This window comes from Oncorhynchus mykiss, chromosome 26, assembly GCF_013265735.2.
Source record: "Oncorhynchus mykiss isolate Arlee chromosome 26, USDA_OmykA_1.1, whole genome shotgun sequence".
In the NCBI taxonomy this organism is placed as follows: domain Eukaryota; kingdom Metazoa; phylum Chordata; class Actinopteri; order Salmoniformes; family Salmonidae; genus Oncorhynchus; species Oncorhynchus mykiss.
The window spans coordinates 10367116-10381486 of NC_048590.1; the positions used below are offsets into that span (position 1 = coordinate 10367116).

Here is a 14371-nt window from a genome sequence, read left to right on the forward strand (position 1 = left end):
ACAATACATGTATGTTTTGTTCGATAAAGTTCATATTAAATACAAAAATCTGAGTTTACATTGGCGCGTTATGTTTAGTAGTTCCAAAACATCCGGTGATTTTGCAGAGAGCCACATCAATTTACAGAAATACTCATAATAAACAGTGATAAAAGATACAACTATTATGCATGGAATTATAAATACACTTCTCCTTAACTTCTCTAGGGTAGGGGGCAGCATTTGGAATTTTTGATGAAAAGCGTGCCCAAATTAAACTGCCTTCTACTCAGGCCCAGAAGATAGGATATGCATATAATTGGTAGATTTGGATAGAAAACACTAACGTTTCCAAAACTGTTAAAATAGTGTCTGAGTATAACAGAACTGGCGAAAACCCGAGAAAAATCCATTCAGGAAGTAGGATTATTCTTTTTTTTTCTTTTTTTCCCTATTCAACGCCATTACAGTATCCATTGACTTAGGACTCAAATTGCAGTTCCTATGCCCTCCACTAGATGTCAAAAGTCTTTATAAATCGTTTCAGGCTTGTATTCTGAAAAATGATGGAGTAGGACCACTCTGAATGAGTGGACCCTGCCGTGTCACAGAGCTTTTTCATGCGCGCGACCGAGATAGTGCCTTACTTGTTTACCTTTTATATTGACAACGTTATTGTCCAGTTGAAATATTATCGATTATTTAGGCCAAAAACAACCTGATGATTGAATATAAACATTGCTTGACATGTTCCTATGAACTTTACAGATAGAATTTTGATTTTTTTTGTCTGCCTGTTGTGACTGCGGATTACTGAAGAAAAAGCGTGAACAAAACAGAGGTTTTTGGATATAAAGAGAGACTTTATCGAACAAAAGGAACATTTATTGAATAAATTAATGTCTTCAGAGTGCAACCATATGAAGATCATCAAAGTTAAGTGATTAATTTTATCTCTATTTCTGACTTGTGTAACTCTTCTACTTGGCTGGTTAGTGTTTAATGATTTGTCTGCTGGGCGAAATGATCGTGAGGTATGCTTTCGCCGTAAAGGATTTTTGAAATCTGACACCGTGGTTGGATTCACAAGAAGTTCATCTTTAAACCTATGTAAAATAGTTGTGTCTTTTCTGAATTTTTATTATGAGTATTTCTGTATTTGAATTTGGCGCTCTGCAATCTCAATGTAGAGAGGTTAATGCAACCATGCAAAAAGCACACCATGCAATAATCTGAGTACAGCGCTCAGACAACAAATCAAGCCATACAGATATCCGCCATGTTGTGGAGTCAACAGAAGTCAGAAATAACATTATAAATATTCACTTACCTTTGATGATCTTCATCAGAATTCACTCCCAGGAATCCCAGTTTCACAATAAATCTTTGATTTGTTGGTAAAGTTCATAATTTGTTTCCAAATACCTCCTTTTTGTTTGCGCGTTTAGCCCAGTAATCCAAATGCCCAATGCGTGATCACTTAGTTCAGACAAAGTCAAAAAAGTCACATTACAGTTCGTAGAATAGAATCAATCTTTAGAATATAGAATATAGAATCAATCTTTAGGATGTTTTTATCATAAATCTTCAATAATGTTCCAACCGGAGAATTCCTTTGTCTTCAGAAATGCAATGGAACTCAAGCTAACTCTCACGTGAACGCACGTGGTCAGCTCATGCCTCTCTGGCAGACCTCTGCCTCAATCCCCTCTCATTCCCCCTCCTTCACAGTAGAAGCATCAAACAAGGTTCTATAGACTGTTGACATCTAGTGGGTGCCTTAGGAAGTACAATTTGACCCCATAGACACTATATTCGATAGGCAAAGAGTTGAAAAACTACAAACCTCAGATTTCCCACTTCCTGGTTGGATTTTTTTCTCAGGTTTGTTCCTGCCATATGAGTTCTGTTATACTCAGACATCATTCAAACAGTTTTAGAAACTTCAGAGTGTTTTCTATTCAAATCTACTAATAATATGCATATATTAGCAACTGGGCCTGAGTAGCAGGCAGTTTACTCTGGGCACCTTATTCATCCAAGTTACTCAATACTGCCCCCAGCCATAACAAGTTATTAATAATACGGAGGGTTGCTGGCGTTTTACTCCACCCATTACATTGGGGACTGAATCACATCACATGTTTGTTTACTACACTACAGAAAACCCGCTAACCAAACAACAGTGCTCTCTGAATTAAATGACAACTACACAAAAAAATTGTGTAAGTTTCTTACATTTTTACCCGATCTCAAGTCAACCCCAGATGTGGTTAAAGCATAGTTGTGAACACAGAAAATCTAATTTACATTTTTACCTATGGGTGGTCCGGGGAATCGAATCCAATATCCTGGTGTTGCAATGCTCTACCAAGATGCATGACAGGGTTATAAATGCTTTGTGAAGCCTCAATATAATATGATTTAGAAGCCCATTATTAAGCAGTGTTTAAGCCACCCTTTATAAAGCACAGGTTTCTGTCATTTTTGACATAGTGGGTCATGTCACACAGTTCTGCCACATTTATGAACACTTTTTTATAAAGCATGACATAAGATTATATATGATTTGTAACATTTACGTAATATTTATAAAGGCATTATGAAGGCTTCATGAAGCCTTTATAAGCAGGACCAAAAGGGTCATTCAAAAAGAACGAATCGTTGACAAACTAAACATCACTACTGCACATAATACAGCTGCTCATTTGCACTCCCTGTGTCAAACATATGAACATGCCCTCAAGGCATTGTCAATTCAACCCAGGGTTTCTTTACAGCTCACACACACAGAGTTCAGATTTACCTTGCAACTCCTTGGTTTTCCTGAACTCGTCTAGGCATGGCCGGCTCCCAGCATTCTCAAGTGACAGCTTGTTGTTGAGGTATAAGAACAGGATAATCATCAGAATGAGGAAGAGTCCGATGGCCGTCAGAAACCCCAGCGTCTCTGGAGAGACTGCAGGGAGAAGAGAAGTAGAGCAAAATGGTGATTGTATGAATGGACTGGGCCTCTCAAAACATCTATTTCTCAACTCATTTACAAAGCCTAAGGTGTGTACAATGATTATTGCTGCTGCAAAAATATCCAGGTTTGTTTCATTAGCTAGGTTTCCATCAATTCAAGCTAATATTCTAATATTTGAACAAAGAAATATACACATACACCGGCAATGGTGTGCTTGAGTCAAACTGGCTTCTTGAGAATAAAAAGCTGTGCATAATGATGAACAGCACATAAAAAGCACTTTTTTCGTCATATAACTACCCATTTTCTACTCTGCCGATGGTTTTGCAACAAAAAGTCTGCAATAAACAGCTAATGTTCCCAGTCTGGTCTTGGCATGTGCTCTGCCAACCACTTGCAGATTCAGTGCAGAGGGTAAATCATGAGATTATGGATAAGAACAAGGTAATTTTTAGTTGTCAACTGACAGCCAAGCACCGATCATCATGTCACCAGCATACAGTACCAGTCAATAATTTGGACACACCTACTTATTCAATATGTTTTCTCCTTTACATCACATTTGGTATGTTATGTATTAATTTGTGGCTGTCCATCATCCATTATGTTACGAATTCCAATTTGTTGTGGCTAGGTGGCTAACGTTAGCTAGGCTATGGGTTAGAGGTTGGGGTAGGAGTTATGTTTAGCTAACATGCTAAGTAGCTGAAAAGTTACTAATGCACTAAAGTTGTCCGTGATGAGATTCGAACACACAACCTTTGGGTTGCTAGACGTTTGCTTTATATGATCACCCATTCTCCCTGACCAAGCCCCCCATTCATTTTTGTCTTTTGCCTTCTATCTTATGTAATCAAACCAAATGTAACACATACTAATTTGAGTGTGCCCGATTTATGTTTACTATGTTATGTCTAGTCTATGAGACCGGCCTTAGATAATGTTCAAGTTCATTATTAAAAACATAATTGCATAACAGTATGAAATGAGATGCTCTTTACATGAAGAGGACACATACAATCACAAAACGATAATTTAAAAAGGTGAGTATTTTGTTGTTGTTAAGTTCATAAAGCTGTAACTTGATATCAGTTTTTGTGAAAGTACTGGCCATTTCTCAACTTCTTGTATGAGGTCAGATTCAGAATTTCAGGTCAGACTTTTCTCAAGATTCTAGTATACTATTTGCCTTTGTCAATAGTTCTCTTACATTTTTTGTATAGACCCTAAATGGATACAATTAGGAAACTTCTTACTATGTCCTCACCAGAAATGTTGTATTTATCCCCATTGCACTGCCTGAAGATGACTGCTATATGGTTGAAATGCATGCCAGTAAGTCTTTCGAGTATTCCATGAATATTGTTGACGATAACATAGGGCTCTATTCAATCCATATCACTGAAGCATTGCAGATTTCACTATAGAAATTTAAAGGCAATTTCCGATTGAGCCTACATATGCAGCATTTACCGTGAATTTCAATTGGGCTTTAGCAGGGAATTTCCACGATACGTATTGAATACAGCCCTTTATTTTTTATGGGAGTACTTTATTTCAATAAAACCTTTTTTTCCCCCTTCTTGTGGATTAAGACTTTTTAGCTCTCCTGGCTCACGCAAAAGTCTACACATCTAAAAGAACGCTTATTCGCGTTTAACTATTCGATACAAGCTGTCACACCAGACATAGCCCTAGAACCACAGACGAAGACGGATACACTAAAACTATTGCACTGTATTCTACACAGTACAACATGTTAAACAACATGACAGAGGACTAGGAGACATCTTTAGTCAGTAATAGTCTACATTCTGACAACAGGAGATGATCTGCGATTACACTGTTACACTGGCTTAATAAATACAGTACCTTTGGAAAGTATTCACACCCCATGGCTTTTTACAAATGTTGTGTTACAAAGTAGGATTCAAATGGATTTCTTTGTAATTCATGGTCAACAATCTACACAAAATACTCTGCAATGTCAAAGTAGAAGAACATTTTTAACATTTGTAAATAAAAAATAATTGTAAAAAATAAAACACTAATATATCTTAATTAGATAAGTATTCACCCCACTGAGTCAATACAGTACATGTTAGAATTACACCTGTGGGTCTAAGATTTTTCCACACCTGGATTGTGCAACATTTGCCCATTATTATTTAAAAAAATCTTCAAGCTTTGTGAAATTAGCTGTTGATCATTGCTCGACAACCATTTTTGGGTGTTGCCATAGTTTTTCAAGTAGATTTAACTCGGCCACTCAGGAACATTTGCTGTCTTCTTGGCAACTCCAGTGTAGATTTGGCTTTGTGTTTTAGGTTATTGTCCTGCTGAATGGTGAATTATGCTCCCAGTGTCGGGTGGAAAACAAACTGAACCAGGTTTTCCTCAAAGATTTCCCCCTATCACAGCCATTAAACTCTGTAACTGATTTAAAGTCACCATTGGCCTCATGCTGAAATTCCTGAGCAGCTTCCTTACTCTCCGGCATCTGAGTTAAGGATGCCTGTATCTTTGTAGTGACTGGGTGTATTGATAGACCATCCAAAGTGTAATTCATAATTTCACCATGCTCAAAGGGATATTCAATGTCTGCAGTCTTATTTTTACCCATCTATCAATAAGTACCCTTCTTATCAAGGCAATGGAAAACTTCTCTGGTCTTTGTGGTTGAATTTGTGTTTGAAATTCACTGCTCGACAGAGATCTTACAGAATATTGTATGTGTGGGGTACAGAGATGAGGTAGTCGTTAAAAAGTCACGTTAAAAACAATTATTGCACAGAGTCAGTCCACACAACTTATGTGACTTGCACATTTTTACTCCTGAAATTATTTAGGCTTGCAATAACAAATAGGTCGAATACTTATTGACTCAAGACATTTCAGTTTTTCATTTTGCATTATTTTTGTAAAGATGGAGAAAAACATAATTCCACTTTGACATTGTGGGGTATTGGGTGTAGCAAAGTGACAAAACATCTCGATTTAAACCATTTGAATTCAGGCTATAACAAAACAAAATGTTAAAAAGTTAAGGGGTGTGAATACTTGAGGGCACTTTATACCATCTACTGGATCTTGCCATCTTGATCTAATGTATCACTAGCCACTTTAAACAATGCCACTTTCTATAATGTTTTCATACCCTACATTGCTCATCTCATATGTATATACTGCACTCTATACCATCTAAATCAAATCAAATTTTATTTGTCACATACACATGGTTAGCAGATGTTAATGCGAGTGTAGCGAAATGCTTGTGCTTCTAGTTCCGACAATGCAGTAATAACCAACAAGTAATCTAGCTAACAATTCCAAAACTACTACCTTATAGACACAAGTGTAAGGGGATAAAGAATATGTACATAAAGATATATGAATGAGTGATGGTACAGAGCGGCATAGGCAAGATACAGTAGATGGTATTAAGTACAGTATATACATATGAGATGAGTATGTAAACAAAGTGGCATAGTTAAAGTGGCTAGTGATACATGTATTACATAAAGATGCAGTAGATGATATAGAGTACAGTATATACGTATACATATGAGATGAATAATGTAGGGTATGTAAACATTATATTAGGTAGCATTGTTTAAAGTGGCTAGTGATATATTTTACATCATTTCCCATCAATTCCCATTATTAAAGTGGCTGGAGTTGAGTCAATGTGTTGGCAGCAGGCACTCAATGTTAGTGGTGGCTGTTTAACAGTCTGATGGCCTGATGTTTTGCGGGTACTACTTAATGAAGTTGCCAGTTGAGGACTTGTGAGGCATCTGTTTCTCAAACTAGACAGAATGTGCATGTCCTCTTGCTCAGTTGTGCACAGAGGCCTCCCACTCCTCTTTCTATTCTGGTTAGAGACAGTTTGCGCTGTTCTGTGAAAGGAGTAGTACAAAGCGCTGTTCGAGATCTTCAGTTTCTTGGCAATTTCTCGCATGGAATAGCCTTCATTTATCAGAACAAGAATAGACGGTTGAGTTCAGAAGAAAGTTATTTGTTTCTGGTCATTTTGAGCCTGTAATCAAACTCACAAATGCTGATGCTCCGGGTACTCAACTAGTCTAAAGAAGGCTGGTTTTATTGCTTCTTTAAATCAGCAAAACAGTTTTCAGCTATGCTAACATAATTGCAAAAGGGTTTTCTAATGATCAATTAGCCTTTTAAAATTATAAACTTGGATTAGCTAACACAACGTGCCATTGGAACACAGGAGTGGATGCTGCTGATATTGGTCCTCTGTCCGACTATGTAGATATTGCATTAAAAAATCTGCCGTTTCCAGCTACAATAGTCATTTACAACATTATTAACAATGTCTACACTGTATTCCTGATCAATTTGATGTTATTTTAATGGACAAAAAAATGTGCTTTTCTTAAAAACGAGGACATTTCTATGTGACCCCAAACTTTTGACTGGTAGTGTATATATTTGATACAAGAGAGACTGGTTCACTTCACAAAATAGATGGCATCATGAGTGAGGAAAATTATGTGGATATATTGAAGCAACATCTCACGACATGTCAGGAAGTTAAAGCTTGGTCGCAAATGGGTCTTTCAAATGGACAATGACCCCAAGCATACTTCCAAAGTTGTGGCAAAATGGCTTAAGGATAACAAAGTCAAGGTATTGGAGTGGCCATCACAAAGCCCTGACCTCAATCCTTTAAAATATTTGTGGGCAGAACTGAAAAAGTGTGTGCGAGCAAGGAGGCTACCCGAAATGTTTGACCCAAGTTAAACAATTTAAAGGCAATGCTACCAAATACTAATTGATTGTATGTAAACTTCTGATGCACTGGGAATGTGATGAAAGAAATAAAAGCTGAAATAAATCACTATTATTATTCTGATATTTCACATTCTTAAAATAAAGTGGTGATCCTGACTGACCTAAGACAGGGACTTTTTACTAGGATTAATTGTCAGGAATTGTAAAACACTGAGTTTAAATGCATTTGGCTCAGGTGTATGTAAACTTTCGTCTTCAACTGTATTTCGGGGTCTGTGAGACACGGAAATTCTAAAAAAATCTATTTTAATTTCAAGCCAGCCTTGGAGAACACTAAGACCTCAATCGCTGCTTGACACTCACCATAACACTCACTGGCAGTCAACTCGGTAAAGATGGTCATCATGCCAAGATTCCGGTATCTGTTTCAGACTATTCCCCATCTTTATAGCAAAATCATTTTTTAAAGACCTGGATAGACATATATCTACTTTAATTTGGAATAAAAAGGATCTCACGGTTGCGTAAAGCGTTTTTGGAGAGACAGAAAGGGGAGGGAGGGTCTTTCCCTAACCAATTTCCTCCATTACGTTTGGGCTGCTAATATTCACAAGATAACCTTTTGGGTCTCTACATTTTTAGAGGGGGAAGGACCGGTGTGGAAAATCACTCATGTCATAAATCATCCCCAGTCTCCTTAGTCTGTGTCCCCCTACCATTGAGTAAGCAATACCACTCAAACAACCCAATTGTGAAAAGTTCACTCAGGATATGGTCTCAGTTTAGGATACACTTTGGAGACAGACAAGCTCTCTCATCCATGCATTTCATTTCCAACCCACTCTTCACACCCTCCCTCCTCATAAACACAGCCTTCCAGCTATGGTTTCAGAAAGGATTGAAGAATGTAAAATACCTTTTCCATGAGCGTGTATTTACCTCCTTTGAATATCTAGTTAGAGACCACAGTATACACCAGACACACTTCTTCAGGTATCTGCAGATTCGTTAACTTTACAATAAAGATTTTCCTCTCTTTCCCATCTCCACCCACCCACCAGCTGGCTTGATGAATGTCTGAACCTGGATCCTTATGTAAAAGGGACACATTTCTATGCTGTATGACATTATTCAGAATTTTGCATGCCCTACTCTTGACCATGTAAAGTGTTCATGGGAGGAGAGTTTGGAAGCGAGATTTCCGATATCACCTGGCATTCTGCAATTGACAGGATACACTCATCCTCTATCTGAATTAGACATGGGTTACTACAGTTTAAAATATTTAATCGCCTACACTTTTGCAGGAGTAGACTTGCCAGATTGTATCCAGATACAGTGGGGCAAAAAAGTATTTAGTCAGCCATCAATTGTGCAAGTTCTCCCACTTAAAAAGATGAGAGGCATGTAATTTTCATCACAGGTACACTTCAACTATGACAGACAAAATGAGAAAAAAAATCCAGAAAAATCACATTGTAGGATTTTTTTATGAATTTATTTGCAAATTATGGTGGAAAATAAGTATTTGGTCAATAACTGGCTAGGCCACTCCAGGACCTTGAAATGCTTCTTACGAAGCCACTCCTTCGTTGCCCGGGCGGTGTGTTTGGGATCATTGTCATGCTGAAAGACCAAGCCACGTTTCATCTTCAATGCCCTTGCTGATGGAAGGAGGTTTTCACTCAAAATCTCACGATACATGGACCCATTCATTCTTTCCTTTGTCTGTCATAGTTGAAGTGTCCCTATGATGAAAATTACAGGCCTCTCATCTTTTTAAGTGGGAGAACTTGCACAATTGGTGGCTGACTAAATACTTTTTTGCCCCACTGTATATGTTAAATAACCTGTCTGTAAACAACTGTTGGAAAAATGACTTGTGTCATGCACAAAGTAGATGTCCTAATCAACTTGCCAAAACTATAGTTTGTTAACAAGAAATTTACGGAGTGGTTAAAATACGAGTTTTAATGACTCTAATCTAAGTGTATGTAAACTTCCGACTTCAACTGTATGTATATTTAGCAGAAAAGCCGTAAAAATGCAAAATATATGTGTCCTCTCGTGGATAGGTTAATAAAAAATATAAATAATTTTAAAAAAAACTTGATATCCTATGGACTCGCCAACCATTTACTAGAGTTGCTCATTGAACCTCTGCTAGCAAGCTAGCTACATGCCAATGATTTGTTTAACATATCAACATGGGATGAATAGAATGTACGACTGGGTCAAAACATGAGAAGAGAACGGCAACCAGCCTATTTGGCTAGGAACCTCAGAATCCCAGAACTAATTACTGGCTTTTGCCTGAACTATTTTGTATGGTGGAAGGATGAAATAAAACAAAATGTACTCATTAAAATAAACTTTTTAATGAAAACATGTCGTTAATCTTTTTAATATGTTGGCAACCATTTTATAAGAGCAATAAGATCCTCGAACCCGCAAATTATGATGTGATAACTCCCTCCGAATGGCTGTTTTCCGGCCCTCAGCTTCGCATCGGGCATTAGAACAGCATAATTCCCAGGTTCTCATGCCTTATTGCTTAGTTCTTTGATGAAGCCAAATTAACTCAGTGATGAAGTCAGAATGTAGGCCTGTGTCCATTTGCTTTTCTCAATGGTGACTGTTTTTTTCATTAATGCTTATTCCTTCCTTTTTAACTCTGCTTGCCTCGCTTTATTCTGTTGGCATGGTAACAGTTGCCATCCGGAAGGTCAGAAAGCACCAATCATCTCCACGCAGACACCCACATACAGCCAGTACATAATCACTCTCATAGTGCCCCCACACTATATCCCACTCACCACGCACGCACACTGTCCCTGGCATCTCCCACATACAGACAAAACAAATGGTATAAAACAAAACACCATTTCAATAACAGAAAAGCAGTTGGTTGTGTGTTATAATAAACAACACAAGCTTACAGAACCAGACCACACAAATAATAATACACGTCCTCCGGCACACACTTGTCCAGTTGCGGCTATTAACTTGGGTCTTTGAGTCATTACAGTGAACTGCATGAGAGATGGAGGAAGGCATTGCATTAGCATTAGCATTACATAGGACATTCTGTACTGTCGCCTCATATGACCTTGATTTAACAATGTCTGCTGGAAATGAGCTTTGTCAGACTAGACAAACTGCAACAAGTAAAAGAGTTGGGCACGCTTTGCAAGATCTCATGTATTTTCATCTCTCACTGAAACACTGTAGAGACTCATTTTGTTTACAAGTAAACGTTAGGTACGATTGATGCATGCGCATCATTGCAACAAAAAGTTATTTAGCAGGATGGCTAATGATGGTGTCGGTATCTTGACAAACTTCACAGTGAGTGAGTGACAACCATGAAAACACGCAAGACTGTTGGCTATAGCTATGTTTAACAACTATATTATTCTTCTGGCTTTATCTAGCTCTATGTGATGTTTTACCTTGCCTCGTTGGCTTGCTAACTTGCTAGGTAATCAAATCCTCCGACGACACCTTTGATGTTGTAGATGACAACCATCTGATTACTTGTGTTAATTTTTTGTACTTGCATGAGCTGCATTTGAAGTCAGAGCATTGTAAACAATAAACAAATTCGTTTCTGATTCGGAACTGGGCACGCAACTTTTCATGATGCGGCCAGGATAGGGTCTATAGGATGAGGGTCCACAAAGACCATTTTATCAGATGGTGTTTGTTTTCAAGCTTTCAATGTCCTTTTGAGTAAATAAATAGTTGATCCTGGAGTTGTGAGATAGAAGTAAGAATTTCATCATACAGTGCCTTGCGAAAGTATTCGGCCCCCTTGAACTTTGCGACCTTTTGCCACATTTCAGGCTTCAAACATAAAGATATAAAACTGTATTTTTTTTGTGAAGAATCAACAACAAGTGGGACACAATCATGAAGTGGAACGACATTTATTGGATATTTCAAACTTTTTTAACAAATCAAAAACTGAAAAATTGGCGTGCAAAATTATTCAGTAGGCGAAATTAAGAGGTGAAAATAGATACAATTATTAGGTTGAGACACATAGGCTTCTAACAGCTTGCTACACAACATACACTTATGTATACTGTAGCTAATAAAGTAATACTATCTCCCTGGCATATTAAATAATTTATGCAGCAGCGTACAAGACATTTTTGGAATCACCTTGTTGTGCTGTGCTCACTCGAACAGGAGGGTGTCGTGGAGGTCCTTCGTGGGATAATTTTGTCATCAAAGTCTGCCAATCTCTGGATTTATATGGTGCTTCAAGACACGCTGGGAACTCGAAGGAAAAAAAAAATTCAATCATGATGACGTCAGTGATCTTCAGGTTGTAGCTCTAGAAAGAGGCCCGAGTTCCAAATTTACAATTCCGAGTTGGATCAAAGTTCAACACGTATTTTCCCAGTGGTAGTTCGTTTTTTCCCAGTTGTCTTGAGCTTACCAAAGTCAGATTTTGCATGTCCGAGTTAACAGTTGTTTTGAGCGCAGCACAAGTCATCCTTCATTGACAGCATGACCAATGTTGAATGTTTCATTTTAAACTAGGAAAAGAGACCCTAAATCTTAGACTTGGGACCCCACAGCCACTCCACGGAATAGCATGCTGATGATTGCATTGCAATGCTTGCAGTTAGCCACACTGATTCCTTCCAAACCACTCATTGTTGAATTTGTGATTTCAAACTTGTTGTGTAATGTTTATGTCCCAAGGACCATGAACACTGATACGTTTTATCTATAATTTATTTTCATTATTTATTTTCATTTGACAAGGATTAAAAAGAAACATACAGGAACTAAAATCCTTCTGTTCACCTGATTTAGAATTCCTCACAATCAAATGTAGACCGCATTATCTACCAAGAGAATTCTCTTCGATTATAATCACAGCCGTATATATCCCCCCCCAAGCAGACACATCGATGGCTCTGAACGAACTTTATTTAACTCTCTGCAAACTGGAAACGATTTATCCGGAGGCTGCATTCATTGTAGCTGGGGATTTTAACAAGGCTAATCTGAAAACAAGACTCCCTAAATTTTATCAGCATATCGATTGCGCAACCAGGGGTGGAAAGACCTTGGATCATTGTTACTCTAACTTCCCGCGACGCATATAAGGCCCTGCCCCGCCCCCCTTTCGGAAAAGCTGACCACGACTCCATTTTGTTGATCCCTGCCTACAGACAGAAACTAAAACAAGAGGCTCCCACGCTGAGGTCTGTCCAACGCTGGTCCGACCAAGCTGACTCCACACTCCAAGACTGCTTCCATCACGTGGACTGGGAGATGTTTCGTATTGCGTCAGATAACAACATTGACGAATACGCTGATTCGGTGTGCGAGTTCATTAGAACGTGCGTTGAAGATGTCGTTCCCATAGCAACGATTAAAACATTCCCTAACCAGAAACCGTGGATTGATGGCAGCATTCGTGTGGAACTGAAAGCGCGAACCACTGCTTTTAATCAGGGCAAGGTGTCTGGTAACATGACCGAATACAAACAGTGCAGCTATTCCCTCCGCAAGGCTATCAAACAAGCTAAGCGCCAGTACAGAGACAAAGTAGAATCTCAATTCAACAGCCCAGACACAAGAGGCATGTGGCAGGGTCTACAGTCAATCACGGACTACAGGAAGAAATCCAGCCCAGTCACGGACCAGGATGTCTTGCTCCCAGGCAGACTAAATAACTTTTTTGCCCACTTTGAGGACAATACAGTGCCACTGACACGGCCTGCAACGAAAACATGCGGTCTCTCCTTCACTGCAGCCGAGGTGAGTAAGACATTTAAACGTGTTAACCCTCGCAAGGCTGCAGGCCCAGACGGCATCCCCAGCCGCGCCCTCAGAGCATGCGCAGACCAGCTGGCCGGTGTGTTTACGGACATATTCAATCAATCCCTATACCAGTCTGCTGTTCCCACATGCTTCAAGAGGGCCACCATTGTTCCTGTTCCCAGGAAGAAAGCTAAGGTAACTGAGCTAAACGACTACCGCCCCGTAGCACTCACATCCGTCAACATGAAGTGCTTTGAGAGACTAGTCAAGGACCATATCACCTCCACCCTACCTGACACCCTAGACCCACTCCAATTTGCTTACCGCCCAAATAGGTCCACAGACGATGCAATCTCAACCACACTGCACACTGCCCTAACCCATCTGGACAAGAGGAATACCCATGTGAGAATGCTGTTCATCGACTACAGCTCGGCATTCAACACCATAGTACCCTCCAAGCTCGTCATCAAGCTCGAGACCCTGGGTCTCGACCCCGCCCTGTGCAACTGGGTATTGGACTTCCTGACGGGCCGCCCCCAGGTGGTGAGGGTAGGCAACAACATCTCCTCCCCGCTGATCCTCAACACTGGGGCCCCACAAGGGTGCGTTCTGAGCCCTCTCCTGTACTCCCTGTTCACCCACGACTGCGTGGCCACGCACGCCTCCAACTCAATCATCAAGTTTGCGGACGACACAACAGTGGTAGGCTTGATTACCAACAACGACGAGACGGCCTACAGGGAGGAGGTGAGGGCCCTCGGAGTGTGGTGTCAGGAAAATAACCTCACACTCAACGTCAACAAAACTAAGGAGATGATTGTGGACTTCAGGAAACAGCAGAGGGAACACCCCCCTATCCACATCGATGGAACAGTA

At 39.4% G+C, this 14371-nt stretch overlaps 1 protein-coding gene across 2 annotated transcripts in view; it reads right to left on the minus strand.

Moving 5' to 3' along the window:
* Window positions 1–14371, minus strand: part of syt14a (synaptotagmin XIVa) — a 133495-nt gene that overhangs the window by 59819 nt on the left and 59305 nt on the right. For both annotated transcript variants that reach the window (XM_021585679.2, XM_021585678.2), the window contains exon 3: window positions 2786–2938. In XM_021585679.2, coding sequence (XP_021441354.1) covers window positions 2786–2938 — 153 coding nt within the window. The remainder of the gene's footprint in view (window positions 1–2785; window positions 2939–14371) is intronic.